The sequence below is a fragment of the Chlorocebus sabaeus genome, chromosome 12 (genome assembly GCF_047675955.1).
Source record: "Chlorocebus sabaeus isolate Y175 chromosome 12, mChlSab1.0.hap1, whole genome shotgun sequence".
NCBI classification, from domain to species: Eukaryota; Metazoa; Chordata; class Mammalia; order Primates; family Cercopithecidae; genus Chlorocebus; species Chlorocebus sabaeus.
In genome coordinates this window covers 84,305,934-84,329,805 of record NC_132915.1, presented here as the reverse complement: position 1 = coordinate 84,329,805, position 23,872 = coordinate 84,305,934, and the positions used below count along the sequence as shown (strand labels likewise).

At 50.1% G+C, this 23,872-nt stretch overlaps 1 protein-coding gene across 3 annotated transcripts in view; it reads left to right on the top strand.

Annotated features, from left to right (window-relative positions):
- The window catches only part of AKNA (AT-hook transcription factor), a 60,147-nt gene extending 37,784 nt beyond the window's left edge, over window positions 1-22,363 (top strand). For all 3 annotated transcript variants that reach the window (XM_007968309.3, XM_007968310.3, XM_073021868.1), the window contains exons 12-22: window positions 593-839; window positions 1,802-1,908; window positions 2,627-2,838; window positions 7,361-7,523; window positions 10,471-10,647; window positions 11,602-11,717; window positions 12,376-12,522; window positions 14,527-14,622; window positions 16,167-16,283; window positions 16,566-16,758; window positions 21,156-22,363. In XM_007968309.3, the coding sequence (XP_007966500.3) occupies window positions 593-839; window positions 1,802-1,908; window positions 2,627-2,838; window positions 7,361-7,523; window positions 10,471-10,647; window positions 11,602-11,717; window positions 12,376-12,522; window positions 14,527-14,622; window positions 16,167-16,283; window positions 16,566-16,758; window positions 21,156-21,408 (1,828 nt within the window). In that variant the 3' untranslated portion in view covers window positions 21,409-22,363. The remainder of the gene's footprint in view (window positions 1-592; window positions 840-1,801; window positions 1,909-2,626; window positions 2,839-7,360; window positions 7,524-10,470; window positions 10,648-11,601; window positions 11,718-12,375; window positions 12,523-14,526; window positions 14,623-16,166; window positions 16,284-16,565; window positions 16,759-21,155) is intronic.
- The last annotated feature ends 1,509 nt before the right edge of the window (window positions 22,364-23,872 follow it).

The window sequence follows — 23,872 nt, the reverse complement described above, 5'->3', positions numbered from 1 at the left end:
TCATTCTCTTTTTCTGTCTCTGACCTTCTAATGATGCCAAGGAGAAAGTCTCAGTTAGTGCTGTGGTGTCTTTAATGCCTCTCTTGAACTTCTGTGGAAAAAGAGAGAGAGAGAGAGAGCGTGAGAGAGCATAAGCAGGCCTCAGGCTTAGAGCCTTTGGCAGGCAAATGGATCTATCTTGTATATGATAACATTCAGGTTTCTTGTATTTATCCTCAAAGTTAGTTTCTGTTTGTCACATCTTCTGTTTTGAATAGTGATCTAAAATCTTTGGAGTAGATGGAAGTGCCTGAAATAGGGAAGGTGGTATGCGAACTCCTTAAGTCTGGGAATTGCTGCTTTAGCATTTCCTCTTTGGTGTGTTGGGTGGGTTTTGTTGGCATCCACATTTTACGGTTGAAAAGTGAGATTGAGAGCAGGGAAGTGCCTTGCCCTAGGTCATACAGCTAGAAGGTGGCAGAACCAGGCTGGACAGCCAGGGATGTCTGACTCCAGAGCCTGTACCCTGGGCTGCTTGGCTCCCAGGACAGGCCAACCCCTGTGTCAGGGCTGCCCGGCAGAGCTCAAGGATGGTCTTCTCTTCCCATGCCAGGGAGGCCATGGAGCAGATGCTATCTGTGAAGCCACCAGGTTTCCAGACATCCCTGGCTAGAGACGGGCACATGTCAGGCGTGGGCAAGGCTGAGGCAGCCCCTCCAGGCCCTGGCATGCCACCTCACCCTCCAGGCACCAAGTCCGCAGCATCCCACCAAAGTAGTATGACCAGCCTGGAGGGAAGCGGCATCTCTGAGCGCCTTCCACAGAAGCCTTTGCACCAAGGCAGTGGGCCCCACCTGGAGGTAAGTCTCCACATGGGGGAATGGGCCCAGAACCTCAGGGTCATTGCTGGGTCTTCTCAACTTTCTGCTTCTGGATCTTTCCTTGTGCTATTCCTTCTTGGAATACCTGCTGCTCCTGTCCCTGCCAGCCAAAATCCCACCTGACATGCAGGACTTATGCCCAGTGTCACCCCCCAAACCTGTCCCTCTTCCAGAGCTCTTGTTCCTCCTCTGACAGCTTGGAACCCGTTGCTTGTACTTCTCTGAGCCTGCCCATCACAGCTGGAGAGTCTAGTTCTATGCCCTTTAGAGCAGACATCACTGCTGCAAGGTCACAGACCACTGTGGAAGTGTGACTGTCAGAGAATAATGCATATATATGCATGCCTGTGCACTTGCGTGCAAACACACACACACACACACACACACACACACACGCTTCTCTAGTCCTAATGAGCCCATGGTCAGGATTCTCTGCACTAGACATGAACTCAGCGAGGGCAGGCACCTGTGTTGCTCTGTGTTCTTTGTGCCGTGTGTTAAACCCAGTGGGTAGGACCTGTATGTACATATTTGATGGTTTCGTTTTTCCAATGCCTTGGGCCTGAGCATTTCCACTCAGATAAGACCATAGTATTCCAGGCCTGAGCCAGGAGACACTGGAAATATGACTTTCTCCCTCTCCCCTTGCTAGTCCTTGTCCACGGCCGTGTCTCTCCCAAGGGCTCTAGCTGCCACTCCTCAGGGAGGCAGGACTTGCTCAGGGTCCTCCTGGGGTGCAGAGTCCCTGCTGGTAGCCAGATTCTTGTGCTGAGGCCTGATGGCCTGAGAGCCCTAACTCCTGGGCCTGGCTGTTGGGAGCCAGGCCAGCATCCCTGGGGTGTGAGCCTCTGGGAGGTGAGGCCCAGGCTAGGATTTGGGAAGGGCTTCCCAGTGTGCCTTGGACACATTCCTCAGACATAAAGGGATACTGCCTCTTTCAGGAGCCCTGGATGGCATCCCCGGAGACCGACAGTGGCTTTGTTGGCTCAGAAACAAGCAGAGTTTCACCCCTCACCCAGACTCCAGAGCACCGGCTCTCCCACATCAGGTATCCTGGGATCCCACCATTGTCCTGTCAGTGCCACATTCCTGGGACAGCCTGGGAATCGCAGTGCCTGTGATGGCCCAGAATAAGAGAGGATGGTCTGTCCATTCATAGGGACTCATTTCATCCCCAATTTCTTGTTCCTATGTTATTGACAGAGGAAACAGAGCTTCAGAGAGGGGAGTGACTAGTCCATCCTCACACAACTAATTAGCGACAGACTGGGAAATTCATTTTTGTTGAACAAATGAATGGGTGAATGAATAAAAACTACAGGGACGCCACTGTGAGGTGAACAGAAGACAAGGACAAAGGGCACTCAGGGTGGCTACGTGGAACCCAAAGGGAAGGGAGAAGGCGGAGGAGACAGGGTTGAAGGTTGGAGGGATGGAGCCTCCAAAGCTGGGTGCAGGCCCTTCAGGAGGCCCACATGGCAACCCAAGGGTGCATGCAAAGGAAGGATTAGAAATCCTGTTTCTCTTTATGTATTCTGCATAGAAATTGAGATTTATTATTTTGCGTATTGGGTTGGCCAGTGTACAGTTTATAAAGAAGTGGACATCTAATGTGTGTGTGTCCTTGGAAATATTGTACCACCCAAGATGCAAAGTCGCAAAGGGTGGGAGCTTTTTGGGTTAGCGTGTGGAGAGCCTCAGATGCCGCTGCCTGAGTGTCTCACTCTGTGTGACCTCCGTGTGTCCCTTCCTCCACGGTCCCCCAGCACAGCAGGAACATTAGCCCAGCCCTTCGCTGCATCTGTGCCCAGGGAGGGAGCTTCCTACCCCAAGGCCAGGGGTTCTCTGATCCCCAGAAGAGCCACAGAGCCCAGCACACCCCGGAGCCGAGCACAGAGGCACCTCTCCAGCCCAAGTGGGCCTCTCCGGCAGAGGGCACCCAACTTCAGCCTGGAGCGGACATTGGCAGCTGAGATGGGTGAGTGCAGGAGTCTGGCTTGGACAGAACTGCATGGATTGAAAAATCAAATAGAAAAACTTGCAGAACCCTTTAGGATATGACATATTAGCCAGGTTCATTGTACTGAAATTTGAAATTACAGATAAGGTGGACAAAAGGGAACAAAAGAAAACAAAATACTCTGGAAACCATCAGCGCTGATGTTTTGGTGTAGAACCTGTGAGCTATTCTCTGTGCCAATGTAAATGTGTGTTGTTTACACGTTTTCTTCAACGACAGACAGCATGCATGGCAGTGGTCCCATAAGATTTTCATGGAGCTGAAAAATTCCTTTGGTAGTGATGTTGCAGTCATTGCAGGGCAACACTTCACACATGTTTGCGGCGATGCTGGTGGAAACAAACCTACTGCGCTGCTGGTCATATCAGAGTACAGTACCGGCCGGGCGCGGCGGCTCCTGCCTGTAATCCCAGCACTTTGGGAGGCCGAGGCGGGCGGATCACCTGAGGTCCGGAGTTCGAGACCAGCCTGGCCAACATGGTGAAACCCCATCTCTACTAAAAATACAAAAAGTTAGCCAGGCGTGGTGGTGGATGCCTGTAATCCCAGCAACTTGGGAGGCTGAGGCAGGAGAATTGCTTGAACCCAGGAGGTGGAGGTTGCAGTGAGCTGAGATCAAACCATTGCACTCCAGCCTGGGCAACAGAGTGAGACTCTGTCTCAAAAAAAAAGTACAGTACGGGCTGGGCATGGTGGCTCATGCCTTAATCTCAGCACTTGGGGAGGCCAAGGTGGGAGGATCACTTAAGGCCAGGGTCACCTGTGGCCAACATGATGAAACCCTGTCTCTATTGAAAATACAAAAATTAGCCGAGTGTGGTGGCTTAACACCTGTAATCCCAGCTACTCAGGAGGCTGAGACATGGGAATCGCTTGAACCTGGGAGGCCGAGGCAGAGGTTTCAGTGAGCCGAGATCGCACCACCACAGCACACCAGCCTGGGTGACAGAGCAAGACTCTGCCTTAAAAAAAAAAAAAAAGTATAGTACAAAACCTACCATTATGTACAGTACATAATACTTGATAACTAATGACTCTTACTGGATTATGTATTTACTATACTTTTTATCATTATTTTAGAGTGTATTTCTTCTACTTATTTTAAAAATGTTAACTATTAAACAGCCTCAGGTAGTCCTTCGGGAGGTATTCCAGAAGAAGGCATTGTTATCACACATGACAGTGCTATTATTGCCCCTGAAGAACAAGACGTGGAGGTAGAAGACAGGGATATTGATGACCCTGCCCCTGTGTAGGCCTAGGCTAGTACGTGTGTGTGTGTGTATGTGTGTGTCTTAGTTTCTAACAGAAAAGTTTTTTTAAAAAAAGTTAAAAATAGAAAAAAACTTATAAGGATATCAAGAAAGTATTTTTGTACTTTACAATGTATTTTTAAGTTAAATGTTATTACGAAATAGTCAAAAGGTTAAAAACCATTTAAAAACTTATAAAGTAAAAATGTTACCGTTAGTTAAACTTGATTAATTATTGAAGAAAAACTTTTTTATAAATGTAAATTTAGCCTAAGAATATGGTGTTTGTAAAATCTACAGCAGTGTACAGTAATGCCCTAGGCCTTCACATTCACTCCCCACTCACTCACTCACTCACCCAGAACAGCTTCCAGTCCTGTGAGCTCCATTCACGGTAAGGACCCTTTACAGATGCACCATTTAAAAAATCTTTTGTACCATATTTTTATGGTCTCTTTTCTATGTTTAGATACACGAATACCATTGCGTTACAGTTACCTACAGTATTCAGCAGGCAATGTTGTAGAGGTTTGTAGCCTGGAAGTAATGGGCTATTCCATCTGCCCCACATATGTAGTAGGTGTGGGTAATCTATGATGTTTGTGACATGGCGAAACGGACTAGAAATGTGTTTCTCTGAACTTATACCCAGTGTTAAGTGATGCATGATTATACTTAAATCAGAAACGAGGCCAGGCACGGTGGCTCACGCCTGTAATCCTAACACTTTGGGAGGCTGAGGCGGGTGAATCACCTGAGGTCAGGAGTTTGAGACCAGCCTGGCCAACATGGCAAAACCCCATCTCCACTAAAACAAAAATTAGCCAGGCATGGTGGCGGGCACCTATAATCCCAGCTACTCAGGAGGCTGAGGCAGGAGAATGGCTTGAACCCAGGGGTGAAGGTTGCAGTGAGCTGAGATTGTGCCACTTCACTTCAGCCTGAGCGGAAGAGTGAAACTCTGTCTCAAAAAACACACACAAAAAAAACAAAAAATGAGATCATTTTATATGTGAATATTTGGCGACCTCCTTTTTTCACTGAATTGTGTTATGAACACTTTCCATGTCTATAAAATCTATATGTGATTCAGTTTTTGACTTTTAGAAATACACATGAATTATTTACTGAAATTAAAAAACACCGAAAAGAACTTAAATTGATGAGTTTTTACAAGGTGAACAGAGACCAAGAAACTCAACATGATCTGAACCCCAGAACCCCACTGAAGCCCCCTTCAGTCACTACCTGCTCCCCAAACATAACCACTGTTCTGACTCCTGACACCTCAGATTAGCTTTACCTAAAAGGTTCATCTTTTTTTTTTTTTTGAAACAGAGTCTCACTCTGTTGTCCAGGCTAGAGGGCAATGGTGCAATCTCTGCTCACTGCAACGTCCACCTCCCGGGTTCAAGAGATTCTCCTGCCTCAGCATCCTGAGAAGCTGGGATTACAGGTGTGCACCACCACACCTGGCTAATTTTTGTATTTTTAGTGGAGATGCGGCTTCACCGTGTTAGTCAGGCTGGTCTCAAACTCCTGACTTTGTGATCTGCCCGCCTCGGCCTCCCAAAGTGTTGGGATTACAGGCACGAACAACCACGCCCGGCTGGTTCATTATTTTAAAAACATTTTTAATTAAACTTTTTTTTTTTTTTGAGATGGAGTCTTACTATGTTCCCCAGGCTGGTGTGTAGTGGTGTAATCTCAGCTCACTGCAACCTCCTCCTCTCAGGTTCAAGTGATTCTCCAGCCTCAGCCTCCTGAGTAGCTGGGACTACAGGTGTGTGCCACCACGTCCTTGTATTTTTAGTAGAGACAGGGTTTCACCATGTTGGCCAGGCTGGTCTCAAACTCCTGACCTCAAGTGATCCGCCCACCTCAGCCTCCCAAAGTGCTAGAATTATAGGTGTGAACCATCACGCCCGGCCTTTAATTAAACTTTTTATTTGGAGATAATTGCAGATTCACATGCAGTTATAAGAAATAATACACAGAGATCCCATGTGCCTTTACTCAGTTTCCCCCAGTGATAATATCTTGCAAAGTACAGTGTCACAGCCAGATGTTGACACTGATGCAGTCAAGATACAGAACGTTCCATCACCACAAGGAGCCTCATGCTGCCCTTTCATAGGCACACTCACTTCCCTCCTGCCCCCAGCCTGTCCTTAACCCCTGGTAAGCACTAATCTGTTCTCCATTTCTATAATTTTATCATTTCAAGAATGTTCTATAAATAGAATCATATACTATGTAACCTTTTGGGATTGGCTTTTTACTCGGCATAATTCTCTGGAGATTTATCTAGATTATTTTGCGTATTAATATTTAGCTCCTTTATATATTGCTGAGTAGTATTCCAAGGGTTTCATTGCATTTATTTATTTATTTATTTATTTATTTATTTATTTATTTATTGTTTTTGAGACAGGGTCTTGCTCTGTCACCCAGGCTTCAGTGCAGTGGCCCCATCATGGATCGCTACAGCCTTGACCTCCCCGGCTCAAGTGATCCTCCTGCTTCAGCTTCCCAAGTAGCTGGGTCCAAGGGGATGCACCTCCACATCCAGTTAATTTTTTTATATGTATAATTTTTTTTGCAAAGATGGGGTCTTTCTGTATTACCTAGGCTAGACTCGAACTTCTGGGCTCAAGCAATCCTCCCATCTCAGCCTCCCAGAGTGCTGGGATTACAGGCGTGAGCCACCGTGTCTGGCCATTCATTGCTTTTAATGCAGGGGCTGGATTAGTGGTTTTTAACCTTTGGCCACCCATCCCTTCGGGAGATTCATTAAAAGTTATTAATGCTCTCCCCAGAAACATGCATACATGGAAAGAGGTGACTGTAATTTCAGAGGAGGCTCTGAAGCCAGCCCCACAACAACACGGTGAGAAGGTGATCAAGTCTTGGGCGAACCAAGTGAAGAAGCGGTTAATTCTTTGCAGGGGAAGTTCCTGAAGACTTGGATGGTGTCATGGTGGGTGGGAGGAGGGGTTCTGGTTAGAAACAGTGGGGCAGGCCTAGCTCAGCACCCCACACTCCCAGCAAAATCTAGATCTTCTGGTTTGGAGGTCAGTGTGGGTCACTGGCCTCATCAGGAGCTTCCTTTGTGACCTTGAACTGGGCACTGTCTCTTCGCTTCCATCATTCCACCTGCACAGGTGTGAGCTTGGAAGTTCTCTCTGCTTAAACTCACTTTGGGTTCTCTCTCTCTGCCTCCCTAGCGGTTCCTGGCTCAGAGTTTGAGGGGCACAAACGGATTTCTGAACAGCTCCTTCCCAGCAAGACAATCAGCCCACCCCCAACCCCCGCCACTGCCACTGCCCCTCTGCCCCGTGGACCAACAGAGACCATCCCCAACTTCCTGCTCACCAGGGCAGGGCGAGAGTAAGTTAGACACTTGGATCCTGGGGATTCAAGCTCATCATAAAGATGGGAGCATGATGCAGTGTGTTAGGGGGTGGAGGTGGGAGACCTGCCCAGCTCACACAGGTAGTGGTGGTGGGACCAGGCTCCCAGCTCCCAGCGTTTCTGTGGGACCTCATTGATCCAGACATCGAGGACACTTCTCCAGCCTGTGAAAAATGACCTAAAGATTCACCTTTCTGGTGCTGCAACTTCTCCCCTCTCTCCCCATCATCTCCCTTCCAAGACAAGCCTGTCCTTTCCAGGGGTATCTTTTCTGCAATTTGCCCGTTGATTGTATGGACCAAGAAGCTACTGCCTTCTGAGTTTTTCTTTCTTTTTTTTTTTTTTTGGTTCGTGTGCATTTTTCTACTAAGAAAGTTCCACTTCCTTGGCTGAACAGAAATGGTAAAATCACTTGGTCAGTTCTCTCACATCTCCCCTTAGTTGCTTTTGGCCAATGATCACTCACATGCCCTTGCTGGAGGGGGTGTCTGTCCCGGGGTGCGCTGGGGAGACTGCTCGGCGGTGGCCCAGCCAAGGCTTCTTTGGCTCGAACAGTCATGAGGCTGTTATGTTGCCTACATGCAAAGTTGTATCCAGCTGCTGGCGTTTGGCTTCCTCGTCTGAGTTTAGTAAGTCTACCCCTGCAGACTCCCTTGATATCAGTGGAGGAATTAGAGGCTTGTTTCTGTAGGGTATGCCAGGACTTGGGAATACAATAGTGGACTAGACTCTATCCTAGGCCTCATAAGGCTTACCATCTTGTAAGATGAACATACAAAGAAACAGGCAGTGGTGCCCCCCCATGGTGATAAGTATGGTGATGGCAGAGGACTAAAGGACTGTGGGAGCATAGGGAAGGAGCATCTAGTCCAGTTAGAGGCTTCAGAGAGGTCTTCCTGGAGGAAGTGGTATCTCAGCAGACATCAGAAGGAAGAGAGGTAGAAGAGTATCTTCAGCGGAGGGAATGGCATGTGCAAAGGCCTAGAGGTGAGAGAGTGCCCATCACCTTGGAGTTGCTAAACAGTCGGCCAGATCCTCTAGTGTGAGGGGGTGGGGTGTTGAGCAGTAAAGCAAGAGAGGGGTAGATAGGAGAGACCTATGGGAGATCCTACAGGGCCTGAAGGCCGTGGATAAGGGGAGATGTTCACTGCGTATTCTGTGAGTGCACAAAGGCTGAGAGGACAGGGAAGGGGATTTCAAGCAGGGACGTAGCCTAGGCAGGTTTATGTTTTAGGGTTCTCTGGCCACCAGCAGGGTGAGAACAGAGGCCAAGAGACTGCTGAGAAGGCTGCCTCATCCAGGAGGAGATGATGGGGCCTGGGTTCTCGGGGAGGGCCCCTACAGAGGGGAAGGAGGGATTCATTTGGAAAGAGGTATTTTGGAAGTTGGGCCCATGAGACTTGGTAACTGAGTAACTTCAGGGGTATTCAGGGAAGGAGAGGGTCTGGAGTGACTCAGATTTCTGTCTGGCCAGTCAGGTGGATGCTGATGCCATGTGCAGAGACAGGGGAGTAACTTTGCAGAGAAAGATGAATGTTAAGTGCCAGTAAGAAACTAAAGCGTTACATCAGGGAGACTGAGATACCCAAGTGGTTGACTCACGCCCCTGGCCTTGTAAGTATTTAGTGCCTTCTGACTGGGAGCCAGAGCTCTCCCTTTCAGGAGTTAACTGGGGGAGGGGAGATGTCACTCTCCAGTAGCCACCGCCCACCCTTGCCCTCATGGCTTTGCCTCAGAAACACCAGCAAGCGTCTCCCTGGGGATTACCAAGGGAACCTGCTGCCCTCAGACACACACACTCAGCGCTGGGGCACAGCCAGGAAGAGGCCTCCACTGCTTCTGACACACTCCTCTGAGCGCTCATGTCTGCTGGAGGCGGCACCAGGAGACACTCACCCACAAGTCTAGGGGCCACCAGGCAAGAATGGCCCCGATGGAAATTCCCACCCCGGAAGCCAGACCAAGGAATAGATGTTGAGGCTGCATCAGCCTGGAGGGTGGCCTTGCTGAGCCCAGCCTCTAACGCTGCTCTGTGGTTGAGGGGGTCTTGTGGGGAGGGGTGTCTGGGTGGAATTGTCTGCTGCAGTGCCAGCAATGCCCACAAAACGAGACCCTGGAGATGCAGGGACTGATTGCAGAGAAACGCAAACAGGATTTACTCTCTCAATGCTGGTGGCTGGAGGTTGGACTACATCGGGGGTTTCACCAGGATTTACTTCAGCCTTGCAGACAGCCTTGCAGACAACTTCCAGCTGCCTCAGTCAGCCCTCTTGGTTCAGGTGGTGCTAGGAAGCATCAAGGTGTCGCCCTGTCCGCTCTCCACACAGAGCGCTTTATTCTGCTCTGTCTCAAAGCCCAGATCCACTGCAGTACTGTTTCCTGAGTGCCCACGAGGTGCAGGGCCTCAGGGGTTATAAGACAGGAAGCCCGCTTCCTTCTTGTCTGCTGGTAGCTCAATGTCTGTATGGGGAGACGGTGGACAAGCATCTTCTGCCAGGTCTGGAGAGATGGGCTTGCCCGGTGGTAGGGAGAGGAGCTGGGCCTGGACAGAGAGTGAAGGTTGGTATTTTATGGCGGAACTGTAGCTAAGGCCCTCTCTATGCTGCATCCTCATCTCCATCTCGAGAATTTGTCACTGGTGTTTTGAGCAGCTACTCAGACTCCGTGTGTTAGGAAGGGGAAACTTCAAAGAAAGGTTCTGTTTTGTTCACTGAATGCACAGGGACATGAACTCAGAAAGGTGTCAAGTTGTGTAGCAAGAAAAGTGTTGCACAGGAAAGTTCTAGAATCATTTGACAGCAGAGCTAGACCGTGTGACTGCTGGGAAGGGACAAAGGCGGCCACATCCTGGCATACTCTGGGGTGGCTGCAGCTCTGTTCCTCATGCCTCTGTTCTTTGTTTCTGTCTCCACTTCAACCCCAGCCAGGCCATCCGTGAGCTGCAAGAAGAGGTGTCCCGGCTCCGTCTGCGGCTGGAGGACAGCCTGCACCGGCCACCCCAGGGCAGCCCAGCACGCCCAGTGTCTGTCTTTGACCGCCCCGCCCGGACCCGCGGCCGACCAGCGGACTCCCCAGCCACCTGGGGCTCCCATTATGGCAGGTGGGTGACCTCAAAACTCTCACCTCTGTCCTGGTGGCAGCTACAGAGGATAGTCTTGGCTGGCCTCTGGCTCTCCCCAGACATATGGACTCAGGCACTGCCACATCCCTCTCTCCCTCACTCATTCATTCATTCACTGTAGAATTTGTTCACTGTGCAGTATTTGATGCACAAAAGAATATAAACATTTATGTTAATAATAAAGAATAGGCCGGGCGCGGTGGCTCACGCCTGTAATCCCAGCACTTTGGGAGGCCGAGGCGGGCAGATCACAAGTTCAGGAGTTCGAGACCAGCCTGACCAACATGGTGAAACTCCATCTCTACTAAAAATACAAAAATTAGCCGGGCATGGTGGTGCGTGCCCGTAATCCCAGCTACTCAGGAGGCTGAGGTAGGAGAATTACTTGAACCTAGGAGGCGGAGGTTGCAGTGAACTGAGATCGTGCCGCCTCTCTGCAGCCTGGGCAACAGAGAGAGACTCTGTCTCCAAATAATAATAATAATAATAATAATAAAGAATAATACAATGAATATCCCTGGACCTACCACCCAGTCAAAGAGTTAGAACATTGCCAGCATGCCTACCCTCTCACCCACTAATTCGGTGTTGGTTCATTTATGACAATGACATAAAATCAGCTGGCTTCTTTTGAGTGTTTCTATGGGAGGGCACTTGATGAAGGGTTTTATCTGAACATTTTCTCATTTATCTTTTTATAACCCTCTGAGGTAATTGCTCTTATTATCCCCACTTGACAGATGAGGAAACTGAGAGTCAGAGAGGCTCAGAGCCATTTTCTGTGAAACTGACTTCAGAGTCTGGCTTTGACTTGTTTACTCTCTTCCTTCCATCATGTTAGACGCATTTCTCCAGGTTGAGCTTCTCACAAATCACCTTTAAAGGCCGCACAAAACCGCATCCAATGACATCATCTCTCTTTCCTTTTGCTAGTAAATCCACAGAGAGATTGCCTGGTGAGCCTAGAGGTGAAGAGCAGATTGTCCCTGCAGGAAGGCAGCGAGCCCGGTCTTCCTCAGTGCCTCGGGAGGTGCCCCGACTGTCCCTGAGTAAGTGACCACCTGCCAAGGCTGATTTCTGGAGGCCGCAGTCTGAGTATATTGGCTCAGTGGTCAGGGACCACAGCAACAGCATTCAAGGAAACTTGGAGAAGGGTTTTTGTGCATCTGTTTTAGGATATTACAGTGCTGTGCAGCACAGGGCACTTCTAATGTCCTGCACACCTACTGGTTGTAGGGTGTCTGTAAGGACTTTGTAGCTGCCATCTTGCTTAACCTCCACTGCAAATGGTCATATTATCCACATTTCACAGATAAGGGCGCCGAAGCCCAGTGAGCGCAGGGGACGTGCTAAAGGATCAGGGCTCTGGAGTCAGTAGCCGGGATCAGCCGAGCTCCCCTCCACTTGTCCTTGGCCGAGTTGTTTACCTGCTCTGAGCAGTTAAAGGGACAGCTCACCATGTACTTATAACAGTGTCCACCTCATGGGATTGCTGTGAAGATGCCCAACACGGCACACACACAGCGTCTAGACTAGTGCTTGGCACGGGAGCAGGGTTCTGGAAATGCCAGCTGTTACTCCTAAGGGGGAGATTGGGGATTAAAACCCAGACATCTGCCCCAGAGCCTAAACTCATGGTATACCCACTCCTTGAGCTGTGTGACCCCACCCCTTGCCCCCTCTGATGCCCCACTTTTTCCACCTCAGGTTCAGAATCTGAGCTGCCCTCCCCGCCACTGTTCTCTGAGAAGAGCAAGACCACCAAGGACAGTCCACAGGCAGCTCGGGATGGAAAGAGAGGGGTGGGCAGTGCTGGATGGCCAGACAGGGTCACCTTCCGGGGCCAGTACACAGGTAGGTCAGGAGGGAGGGCCGGGATAGGTGCAGCCTCTGGCATCAGGGGGGTCTCCGCTGTTATGAGAAGCCTTTTCCATATACCCAGTGGGCCATTCACATATCATTTTCTATTTGTTCCGTGAGATGAAAACCAGGGAGCATTGCCTCCATGAATCTCGGTGCACTTGTTCATTCATTCATTCATCCATTCATTCAGCAAACACTTTCTGATGTCTCCCCTTTGCCAGGGCCCATGCTGGGTTCTGGGAAGCCTGTTCAGCTGGTCAATCCTAGAGGTTTTGATCACCTGCTCTTTTCTGGCTCCGAGCGTATAGGGTGGACACTGAATTGGATGTGCCATTTGCACCTGGCTTCCTTCAGGTTCTCATTTCCACAGGGCCCCTGTGTCTCAGGAAGTAGGACCTGACACAGAGTAAAGATTTGAGATGACACATGGTAGCATTTCAAGTGCTTAACATTAACAAAAAAATATGGATCAGGCGTAATGGCTCGCACCTCTAATCCCAGCACTTTGGGAGGCCGAGGTGGGAGGATCACCTGAGATCAGTAGTTCAAGACCAGCCTGGCCAATGTGACGAAACCCCGTTTCTACTAAAAACACAAAAAAAGTAGCCAGGTGTGGTGGCACGTGCCAGTAATCCCAGCTATTTGGGAGGCTGAGGCACAAGAATCACTTGAACCCAGGAGGCGGAGGTTGCAGTGAGCTGAGATTGTGCCACTGCACTCCAGCCTGGGTGACAGTGAGACTCCATCTGAAAAATATATATATATATATATATGGATATGGTTCTCACCTTCATGAATCTGACTGTGTAGCAGAGAAGATGATAACCAGTAGGTAATTATAGTAAAGGCAGTGTCTCTCACAGACACCTTGCAGAGGAGGGAGGGCTGCTGACCTCAGATTCTGGGGACAAGGCAAAAAGCCAGAGGCACATGTCTGTTCCATGGAGCGTAATGAGGGAGTCGACAGAGGCCAAGGAGTTAGAAGTGAGAGTAGCAGGAGCACCTCCAAGCTCACTGCCCAATCTCTCTGTGGACTTCCTAGCAAAAGGAAAGAGCTGATATCATTGGATGAGGTTTTGTGCAGCCTTTAAAGGTAATCTCAACCCTTAAAAGTGAGCTCAACCTAGAGAAATGCTTCCAACACAATGAGAGGAAGAGAGTGTAGAAGTCAAGATCAAAGACTGTGAAGTCAGTCTCTCAGAAAATGGCTCTGAGCCTCTCTGACCCTCAGATTCCTCATCTGTTGCATTGGGAAAATAAGAGCAATTACCTTCAGTGCCACATACACAAAGCCAGAACAGCACAGAAGGGAAATGAGATGATGAGACCTCTCCACAGTGGCTTCAGGTGTCACCCAGAAGAAACTCAGGGATGAGTGAGGAAGCCACAGTCCGTCCAGCTTTCTAATAACATCAAGTGCTTTACATCTGCCAGGCACTGGGCGGAGCACGACACGGATATGGCCCCATTCAGTCCTCCCAATAAGCCTGTGAAATGGGCGCTATGTTTATCCCCATGTTACAGCCACTCAGAGCATGGGGAGAAAATGCCACTGACCCGGTGCCTGAGCCATTCAGATCCAAACCAGCAAGTCAGGATGTAGGGAATAGCATCACTTGTTCATTTCTTATTGTTGCTTTGCTTATCATTTCTTCCTGGCCTGCTTTCAAATCCTGACTTAGCCTGGGTGTGTTGGTTGCTACTGGATGTCAGCTGGTTCTAGGATCTGAGATGAAACAGAGTAGGAGTCTGGAAAAAGCTTACAGTAAACAGACACAAAAATGTGCGATGACATATATGTGTGTATGTGTGTCATACTTATATAGGTACATATTTTACACGTGTGTGTGCACACTCAATGTGTGCACACATGAGAGAGAGAGACAGAGACTATTAAAACCATCTGGAGGAAGAGGAGATCGTTATTCCAGAATCCTCCTCAATTTTGCATCCATCCAGAGGGCTGATACTGACAGTTCTGGTTTCTTTCCCCAGGCCACGAATACCATGTTCAGTCCCCTAAGGCGGTCCCAAAAGGCAATGGCACAGTCTCCTGTCCCCACTGCCGGCCCATTAGGACCCAGGATGTGGGTAAGGAATGGTACCTGGAAAACTGCAGCGTCTTGCCCTCAGGGGAGTGTGTACTTGACAAGATCTGGCCTGCCCTGAACTTAGCAGTGGGTTATAGGGACAGACCAGCGGAGAGGATTTTTCTGGGTGTCCCGCCATTACATCTGTTGCTCCAGGTGCTGCTGCCTGAAGCCACCCTCCTTGATTTAAGAAGTTCCCAAAGGGTCCTGATAGGTGGGCTCCAGGCAGCAGGGGACCTGGCATCAGTGATTATATCTTATTCTTCCCTCCATCCTCCCTTCACCCCTCATACTTTCCCCCAAACCCACAGGGAGGAGTGGCAGAGAGAGCAGCGGTCCGAGAATCCAGGCAATGGGTTCTAGTCCCAGTTCTGCTACTTACTTGCTGTGTGACTTTAGGCCAGTTCCTTGATTTCTCTGTGCCTCAATCACCACATCTATAATCAAAGGATTGGAAGAGATGGTATCTAGGACTTTTCAAGCAATTGTGATGATAATAGCTGACGATAATGAGCTATTTAGTAAGTCCCTCTGTATAGAGGGTATCATGTTAAGGGTTTTGCATACATTAATCCTCGCGGTTCTAGGAACTAAGTCCTGCAGTACTGTTACATCCATTTTATAGGCAAGGACACCAAGGCGCAGAGAGATTAAGTAACTTGCCCAAGGGCACACAGCTTACAAGTGGTAGAAACAGGATTTGAACCCAGGTCTTTGTGACTCCAGAGTCCCACCTCTTCACTGCTATGCTCTGCCTATGCTAGTGTTAGAGTCCTGACAGGCCTCTCCGTTCATTCATTCATTCACACATCACTTACCCTTATATGGCGCTGGGCCCTGTCCCCAAGGAACACATGACAAAGCAGAGTGACCAGAGCTGGGGTAAGGGAGCACAAGTGGGGCTGGGGGCTGCCTGACTCTGCCTGGGTGGGTGGCAGGGCTTCCCAGAGGGAGTGGTGGTTGAGCTGAGGCCTGAAAGAGAAACACACCAGCCCTGGGACTCACCCAGGTGTGGCATTGGGGATCTGAGTGGGAAGAGAACAATGGCGCCCATTCTCCGCCTGCTCCCTTTTGCCTCTACTGACCCCCCTGGTTCCCCGGGGGACTGTTCTGGGTCACTCTCTCATGGAGAATGGGTCTGTTTCACTGTGGGTGGGAGGTGGGGGGTGGCCTGCATTTGGGAGAGCCCGGGCTTAGGATCCAAGGACCACTGCTTCCCAGCTCTGAGGCCTTGGCAAATTACTTGACGTCTTGGAGCCTTAATTTCCCCATCTGTAAAGTGGGGGAGTGAGGACAGTGGCTAGCCCAATGACTTGTTGGATTTGATAAAATAATGCAGGAAGGCTCTTAGCAGAGGGCCTGGCTCATTAAATGCTTGCTCTCACTGTCATGGTTGTTGTCAGTGTAATCACCCAGACGGAGGCAGCTTGTCCCCTCTGCAGTGGGTCCCGAGGAGAGCTCAGTGCTGCAGAAGGCCTGTGTGGGGGCTCCCGATCTGATGATTTAGACGTAGTCCTCCCCTGACATCTCTTCCTCCTCTTCTAGGTGGTGCTGCCACAGGGGACCCACTGGGACCGCCTCCCGCTGATACCCTTCAGTGTCCCCTGTGTGGTCGAGTTGGTTCTCCCCCAGAGGCAGATGGTCCAGGCTCAGCCTCCTCTGGTAGGGACAAACACTGTTTCTTGTCTTAGCCAGGCCCTCAGCTCTCCTTGACCAGGGTTATTAGACCTGCGTGAGTTTAACTGGGGCAGCTGTTCTCCCAGTCTGGGACAGAGCAACTGGGGCAGAGGATTTGTTTCCCAAAGAGAGACCTGCCCAGCATGGAGTCTTACAGGGTAGGGCCTGTCCAGCTCTCATAGGGGAAGGGCTGGGTGGACCCTCCATCCTTGGCTGGATCTGCCCAAGTGGTCAGACTCTGTCTCTGTGCTGTTCCCTCCCTGATAGGGGCAGAGAAGGCCACCAAGAGAAGAAAAGCACCTTCAACTCCCAGCCCCAAGCAGAGGAGCAAGCAGACGGCGTCGTCGCCACGCCCGCCCCCCGGACTGTGGTATCTGGCGACAGCGCCCCCAGCACCAGCACCTCCGGCCTTTGCCTACGTCTCCTCAGTTCCCATCATGCCTTATCCACCTGCCGCTGTGTAAGAGCCTTTCATTCTGACTTTCCCAGCCTCTTTGTATAGATCACTGAATATGTTAGCATTCAGACCTGTGTGGGGCAGCAGGTCTGAGATGCAGTGTACTCATCCTGTGTTTTATCCCTGCGTGGAAAACATGCAGTAGGAGCCCAGCACTCATGTAGTCACTCAACAAAGCCAACACTCATATAGTCACTCAACAAACCCATGTACCAAGGAGAGTACTTGGCCCTGGGACCCAGCAGTGAAGGGGGCTAGCAAGAGGGCCCTGCCCTCTGGGAGCTTATAACTTTGTGGAGACTGGGAATCCTAACCATCTTCCATTTTCCTTATGGGTTTTCTCAGCAAGTAAGTGATGAGCACTGGGGTTCTTAAAAAAATAGACTTTATTTTTTAGGACAGTTTTAGATTTATAGGGAAATAGAGCAGGTAGTCGAAAGAGATTCCCACGATCCTCCTCACTCCCACACACAGAGTTTCCCCTATTATTAATATCTTACGTTAGTCTGGCACACTGGCCACATCAGTGAAGCAATATCCACACATTATTGGTAACTGAGGTCCATAGTTTCTCCAGGCCATTTTCCTCCAAAGTCCTTTCTCTATTCCTGAATCTCATCCATGATCCCACACGGTGTGCCTCCTTAGGCTCCCCTCGGCTGTGACAGTTTCTCAGACGTTCCTTGTTTTTGATAACCTGGACTTCTTTGAGGAGTCCTGATCAGGTATATTATAGGACTTTTTGCACAGATTCTGGATATAACATCAGTCAAGCCAGGAGAGGCAGGGCAGCTGAGACAGAAGTGGCTTGGGTTTGGAGTTGGCCAGAGCTACGGTGGAGTCCCATCTACCCCCTAGTAGCACTGTGGCCTTGGCATACTAACTTCCTCTCAGAGCCTCAACTTCCCCATCTGTTAAATGGGGGAAGAGTCTCAACCACGTACTTAATCCTGTGCATGAGGATTAAGTGTGGCACATGGCAGGAACCCAATGAGATGTATGTGGAATTTATGGTGCCGTGTGGGCACGTGCTCACTGCTGAGCAAACAGTAGCTTCACCATCACAGAGAATGTTGCTGTTGCTCAGTGTTGTCACTAGTAGGAAGAAAAAGGAGTAAAAGTGAGTTCAACATGATAGGAGTGTGCAGGGCACAAAAACCCAGTCCCCAGAAGTAGGAAACCTGTCTTCTTGTCTCCGCTATCAGCAGCTACTTCTCTGCCTGCTTCCCCTGCTGTGAAATGAGTCGATTGGGACTGGATATCTTCAGTGGCTGTGTTGCCAGAAGCCTGGGTGTGTGGGCAGTGAGGGCCTGAGTCGCTGTGAGGGCTGGTGCTCGGTGGAGCAGGGGCGCAAGGCACCATCCAGCCCTGGTCCTCTATTCGGGGACCAGGCCTATAAGTGTGCTTTAAAAAATTCCTTATTTGTATGTATTTTCTGAGACAAGGTCTGGCTTTGTCAACCAGGCTGGAGTGCAGTGGCGCCATCTCAGCTCACTGCAACCCCCACCTCCGAGATTCAAGCTATTCTCATGCCTCCCTCTCTCAAGTAGCTGGGACTACAGGAGTGTGCCACCACACCTGGCTAATTTTTTTGGTATTTTTGGTAGAGACTGGTTTTCACTATGTTGGCCAGGCTGGTCTTGACCTCCTGACCTCAGGTGATCTGCCCGCCTTGGCCTCCCAAAGCACTGGCATTACAAGTGTGAGCCACTGCACCCGGTCTGTAAATTTGATTTCTTGCTGCCCTCTCAGCTGAGTCTGAGCAAGTGGTTAAGGAATCTTCTGCTCCAGCAAAGATGAGAACCAATGCTGCATGCTGAGACCTCCAGCAGACACGGGGGAAAGCGCCTGCTAGTGTTTCAACTCATTAGTCGGGAAAGGTTTTGCCCAGAATTTGGTGACCCCACGGTAGCCATGGAGTCTTTACTTCTCCTGAGGCCCCGTTCCACATTCTTCCAGGCTCAGGCCTGTGGGCAGAACTCACCAGGTTGCTGTTTCCAAGTCAGGATGGGTGGGTTATACCTATGCCTCAGTTTCCTTCTCTGCAAAATGGGTTGTTATGGTGAGGATTGAATGAAGTAATGCATGGAGAGCCCATAGTACATAGAAGTTGGCCAATAATGATGGTGCTTCTAATGCTGCTAGAATTTGCGCTGGTGACACCCTGAAGTTTCTCCAGCTGCTAGTCAGCAGGACTGAACGGACCCAGTGGTTGAGACCAGTGTAGTTTGGAAAGTGGAGTGGGCCTGTGCTGCCCCCTGCTGGGCAGCTGCCCCACAGCCCCTGCAGCCGAGGCTTTGCAGCCCAGAGGGACTTTTTCAGCATTGGTGCCAGGGAGAGTTTTGGGTAACTTTCAGGCCAAGTTGGTCATCAAATTAACATGAGGTGGGGTGTATGAAAACCCAGCCCAGACAGTCCCTACTTTTACAATGGTTCGATTTATGATTTTTCGACGTTACAGCAGGTTTATAGGGGCATAACCCCATCGTAATTTGAGGAACCTCTGTAGTTACTTACAACCAGACAGTCCCTAGAGGAGGGAGGGCAGGCTGCTGTTTATGGGATCCAAGAAGCCCATTCATTCAGTTCAGATTATTTTATCAGCATCTGCTGCTTGCCAGTTAGCACACATTAGATACGTGAGGAGAGTCGGGCCTAGGTGTGAACCCATGGCTGCCCCTTCCAGCTGTCTGGCCCTGGGTCTTAGGAGCTCACGTTTATGGAGCACTTACTGGAGCCAGGCAGTGCCAGGCTTTTTACCCGAATTTTCCATCAGCTGTAAGCTGAGAAGTTGCTAACTGTGGTCGTTTTAGGTGGGAAAACAGAGACCTTGCAAAGTGACTTAGGCAGTGCCAGGCTTTTTACCTGAATTTTCCATTGGCTCTAAGCTGAGAGGTTGCTAACTGTGGTCGTTTTAGGTGGGAAAACAGAGGCCTTGCAAAGCGACTTAGCTTGTCCAGAGTCCCATGGCCAGTACAACAGAATGACTGGGATTTGGGGCAGGGCTCCAGGGCCTGAGCTGCTAAGGCCAGCTCATTCTACTGCCTCCCGAATCACTTAGCTTCTCTGAGCTCCACTTCGCTCATCTGTAAAATAAAGATAACCTTTATAGGTTTAGGTTATCTTAAAAGTTATTTAAAGATAAAGTTTAAAGATAACCTTTATCTTTATAACCTTTGGTACATGGGTACCAAAGATGAGGATGCCAGCCCTGGGCTAGGCACTGGGTTTAACTGTTGGAGGAACTGCCAGACTGTTTTCCACGGTGGCCCCACCGTTTGCATTCCCACCAGCGGTGCTGAGGGTTCCAGTTTCTCCACATCTTTGTCAACACTTGTTGCTATCTGTCCTTTTTGATGTTAGCTAGCTTAGGGGGTGTGCAGTGGTTTCACTTTGCATTTCCTAATGGCTAAGGATGCGCATCTTTTCATGTACGTATTGTCCACTTGAATATCTCCTTTGGAGAAATGTCTGTTTGGATCATCTGTTTTTACACACTGTATAATAACGCAAGTTGAAAGTGGGGGCTCCAGAATAAAGCCAGAGTTTACAGTGTGCCAAACAAGATGCCAATGAATGACTCTTCTACATCCTCCTAAACGTATTCCTGATTTAGGTCCATGCTTCTTTATCTCCCTCCTCTACCACACATACCCTTTATTCAACAGTGCTGAGGCCACACCCCCCTCTTGCCCACTGCTGGTTTCCTTGAACCCTGAACTTAGTGGCCCTGATGGATGCTATTGTCACCTCTCAGGGAAATCTGTGCTTCATCTCAGTGGGCTTCTGAGCCCATTCCCGCAGCACTTTTAAACAGCACCTCACATTCCTGTAGGACTGGGCTAGGAAGGATGCCCTTCTACCCACTTCCCAGGACATGGGGCCAGACCCTCCCACTCCTGCAGAATCCCTATTATTATTATTGTTATTAATTATTGCCTTTATCCAGCACCCCATGCTTGGCAAATGGAACCCCCAGATATTATCCAGTGAGGGGGTTTTGCTTTCAGGCCTGGGGTGATCCTGGCCTTCCCAAGATCTGGCTCCAAGAAAGTTGCAGGAGTCCATGTTTTCTTGTCCCACTGTAACCCCAGAGCCTGGCACACTGGCTGGCATGTACTAGATGGGCAGTAAATCACATGAACAGGTAGATTGAACTTCCTGTCCTTGAACACCAGTTCTGGGTCAGACACTCGTGTTGTTATCTTCCTTCATCTTTCTAAGAAATCCCTGGATATGTGCTCATTACTCCCATTTTAGAGGTAAAGAAATTGAGACCCAGAGAGTCGGAGCCAGTGGCCCAGCTGGGATTTAGCAGGGGGTTAACCCCACACGCGGTGCTCCTTGGCTTGTCCCCAGCCCTCCCTGTGTGTAACGAGCCCACTCACTTCTCTCCTCAGGTACTATGCGCCCGCAGGACCTACCTCAGCCCAACCAGCCGCCGAGTGGCCCCCCACAGCCTCTCCCCCTCCAGCCCGGAGACACCGGCACTCCATCCAGCTCGACCTGGGTGACCTAGAGGAGCTCAACAAGGCCCTGAGCCGGGCCGTGCAGGCTGCTGAGAGCGTCCGCTCCACCACCAGGCAGATGAGAAGCTCACTGTCGGCCGACCTGCGCCAGGCTCACAGCCTGCGGGGCTCCTGCCTCTTCTGACTTCACTGGGGGCCCAGAGACAGATGAGTGGGCAGGTGAGCAGGTGGCCTGCCAGGCCAGGAGTGGGCTGGAGCTACTGAGGCCCAGAAAGCCCGTATGGTTCCTCACCAGGAGGGTCTACCTCCAGCACGGGCCCCATCTGCTCTGTCCCTGTGCTTTCCAAGTGGAGGGGGTGTCAGTTCAGTCACCAAGAGAAGTGACTTCCCAGGAGCACCAGTCCCCTCACAGAGGTGCTGTGAGCGAGGCCTCCTTCGGCCCAGACAGAGCCTCGGGCAGTCTCTCCTGGTCCTGCATGTGTCCACCTCCCCCTAATAATAGGTATTTTGTATACAGATGGACAGATATTTTTTTAAACTGGGGAGTTTTCCTGATCTTGGTTCCTCCTTAGGGGGCCAGACAAGAAAGGAAAGGCCTACGGTTTCTGGAGCAAACCTGTCCCCCACCTGTGACCAGTCACTCTGGGGCAAGCATCTCTGGGAAGGGCACAGCTGGAGACCTTTCTCCTAGTGACTGGCAGTCAGTGGGGCATTTTAGGATGTCAGGACCCCAGGGTGACATGTGTCCAGCTTCTCTATGGCAGCAGAGGCCTTTCCCACAGACCTGCTGGGGTGGAGACAAGCTACAAAGTGCCCAGGATGCCATCCACCGCGGTCCCCTTCAGTACCTCACACATGGTCCCCAGCTTCTCCTAGGATCCCAGTGGCATTTATCAGTGGCCAGCTACCTGCCAGGCCCGGGCTGGGGCACGGTCTGTGGCCACGAGGCCAGGCCGCCTCCTGCACCCCCACCCTGTGGCAGTGCATACCTCTGCATTTCTGGAATGTGTGTGCATCAATGATGTTTGTATATTTGAGGCATTTAAAAATCTATTTTCGTTACAAGGGCAAATGAAGAATGAATATTGATCTTAAAAAAAGAAAAGAAGACAAAAAAAAAAAAAAAATACCCAAAGCCATCCGTGTCTCTGCTGTGTGTCATTAAACTTTTGCCTTCTAAAGTCAAGTTTATGGGGTGGAAGATTTGAAGCCCAGACAAGCCCTTTCCCAGGGGACCTGTTGGGTGCTCTGCCTGCCTCCCTCTGGTGGCTTCTGTTTCTCCAGTTTTCCCCCTTTGCCTATCTCAGAACCACAAATCTTTCAACTGCAGAGGGCTTTGACGTGGAGCTACCTAACCAAGTCCCTTTTGACTGAGGCCAGAGATGTAAACGAGGCACACAGCAAGTTGCTGTCTACAAGAGCATGCACCTGGACACTCCAGTGCCCCTTTCTCTCTTTCTCTCTTTCTTTCTTTCTTTTTCTTTCTTTTTTTTTTTTTTTTTTTTTTTTTTTTTTTTGAGACGGAGTTTCACTCTGGTTGCCCAGGCTGGAGTACAGTGGCAGAATCTCAGCTCACTGCAACCTCCGCCTCCTGGGTTCAAGCGATTCTCTTGCCTCAGCTTCCTGAGTAGCTGGGATTACAGGCATGCACCACCACATCCGGCTAATTTTGTATTTTTGTAGAGACAGGGTTTCTCCATGTTGGTCAGGCTGATCTTGAACTCCCAACCTCAGGTAATCCGCCCACCTCAGCCTCCCAAAGTGCTGGGATTACAGGTGTGAGCCGCGGTGCCTGGACTTCCAGTGTTCCTTTCAATAGCAAACAGCAGCTGCCATTTAGGGAGCAGCTGCTGGACCCTGATCCCTGTGCTAAGCCTTTTGCACGTCCTGCTTCACACAGTCCATACGCTAACCCTCCAGACCCTCAGTCTGCCCCGCTTTTACTGATGAGAGAGAGGTTCCACTGGGCCATCTGCCCAAACTGGTTTGGGAGAGAGCCTGTGTTTGAACTTGTTAGTTTGACTCCAAAGTCCACATTCTTTGTTGTGTGTTTTTTGCTTCCTGTACCTCCATGATTCTTTTTCTCTTGACCTCCTGTTTCTTCTTCACGTGGCTTTTTCTTCTACCTTCCCCACTTCTCGTCTCCCTTGCTTCTCCCTGCCCTGCCCACCACGACTCATTTCTGTTTTAATTTTCAGCAGATCCTCCTAAGTAGGGTTTAAAATGGTGTCTCACTAATAGTAACACTGAAATGGAAAAACTTCTTGTAGGTGTTGAGTCTTCAGTTCCAGGCCATTGTGGGGCCCCAGAGGCTGTTCTGTCCCCTTGCCTTCTGAGGACATCAGGCCGGTGTCCCCAGCCTCTGTGCTGTGGGCACAGCAGTGGTTCGAGTGCTGAGCAAAGGGTGCCGTAGTCTTGGCCGTGTGGAGCTTGGCTGTTAGGACAGGAGGTACAAAGGGGAGTGGTACCTGAGGACACAGGACTAGACCCCGGGGCATCGGGGACTCAGGCTCATGGTCCTGTCACCTGGGATGGTGTAGACAGCTGCGCACATGGAATTGCTCAAACAACTCAGGCCCAATTTTTCTGCCACAGGAGGGGTGCTGCTTCCTTCATGTAGCAAGAGGCTGTCAATCACGAGCACCCAG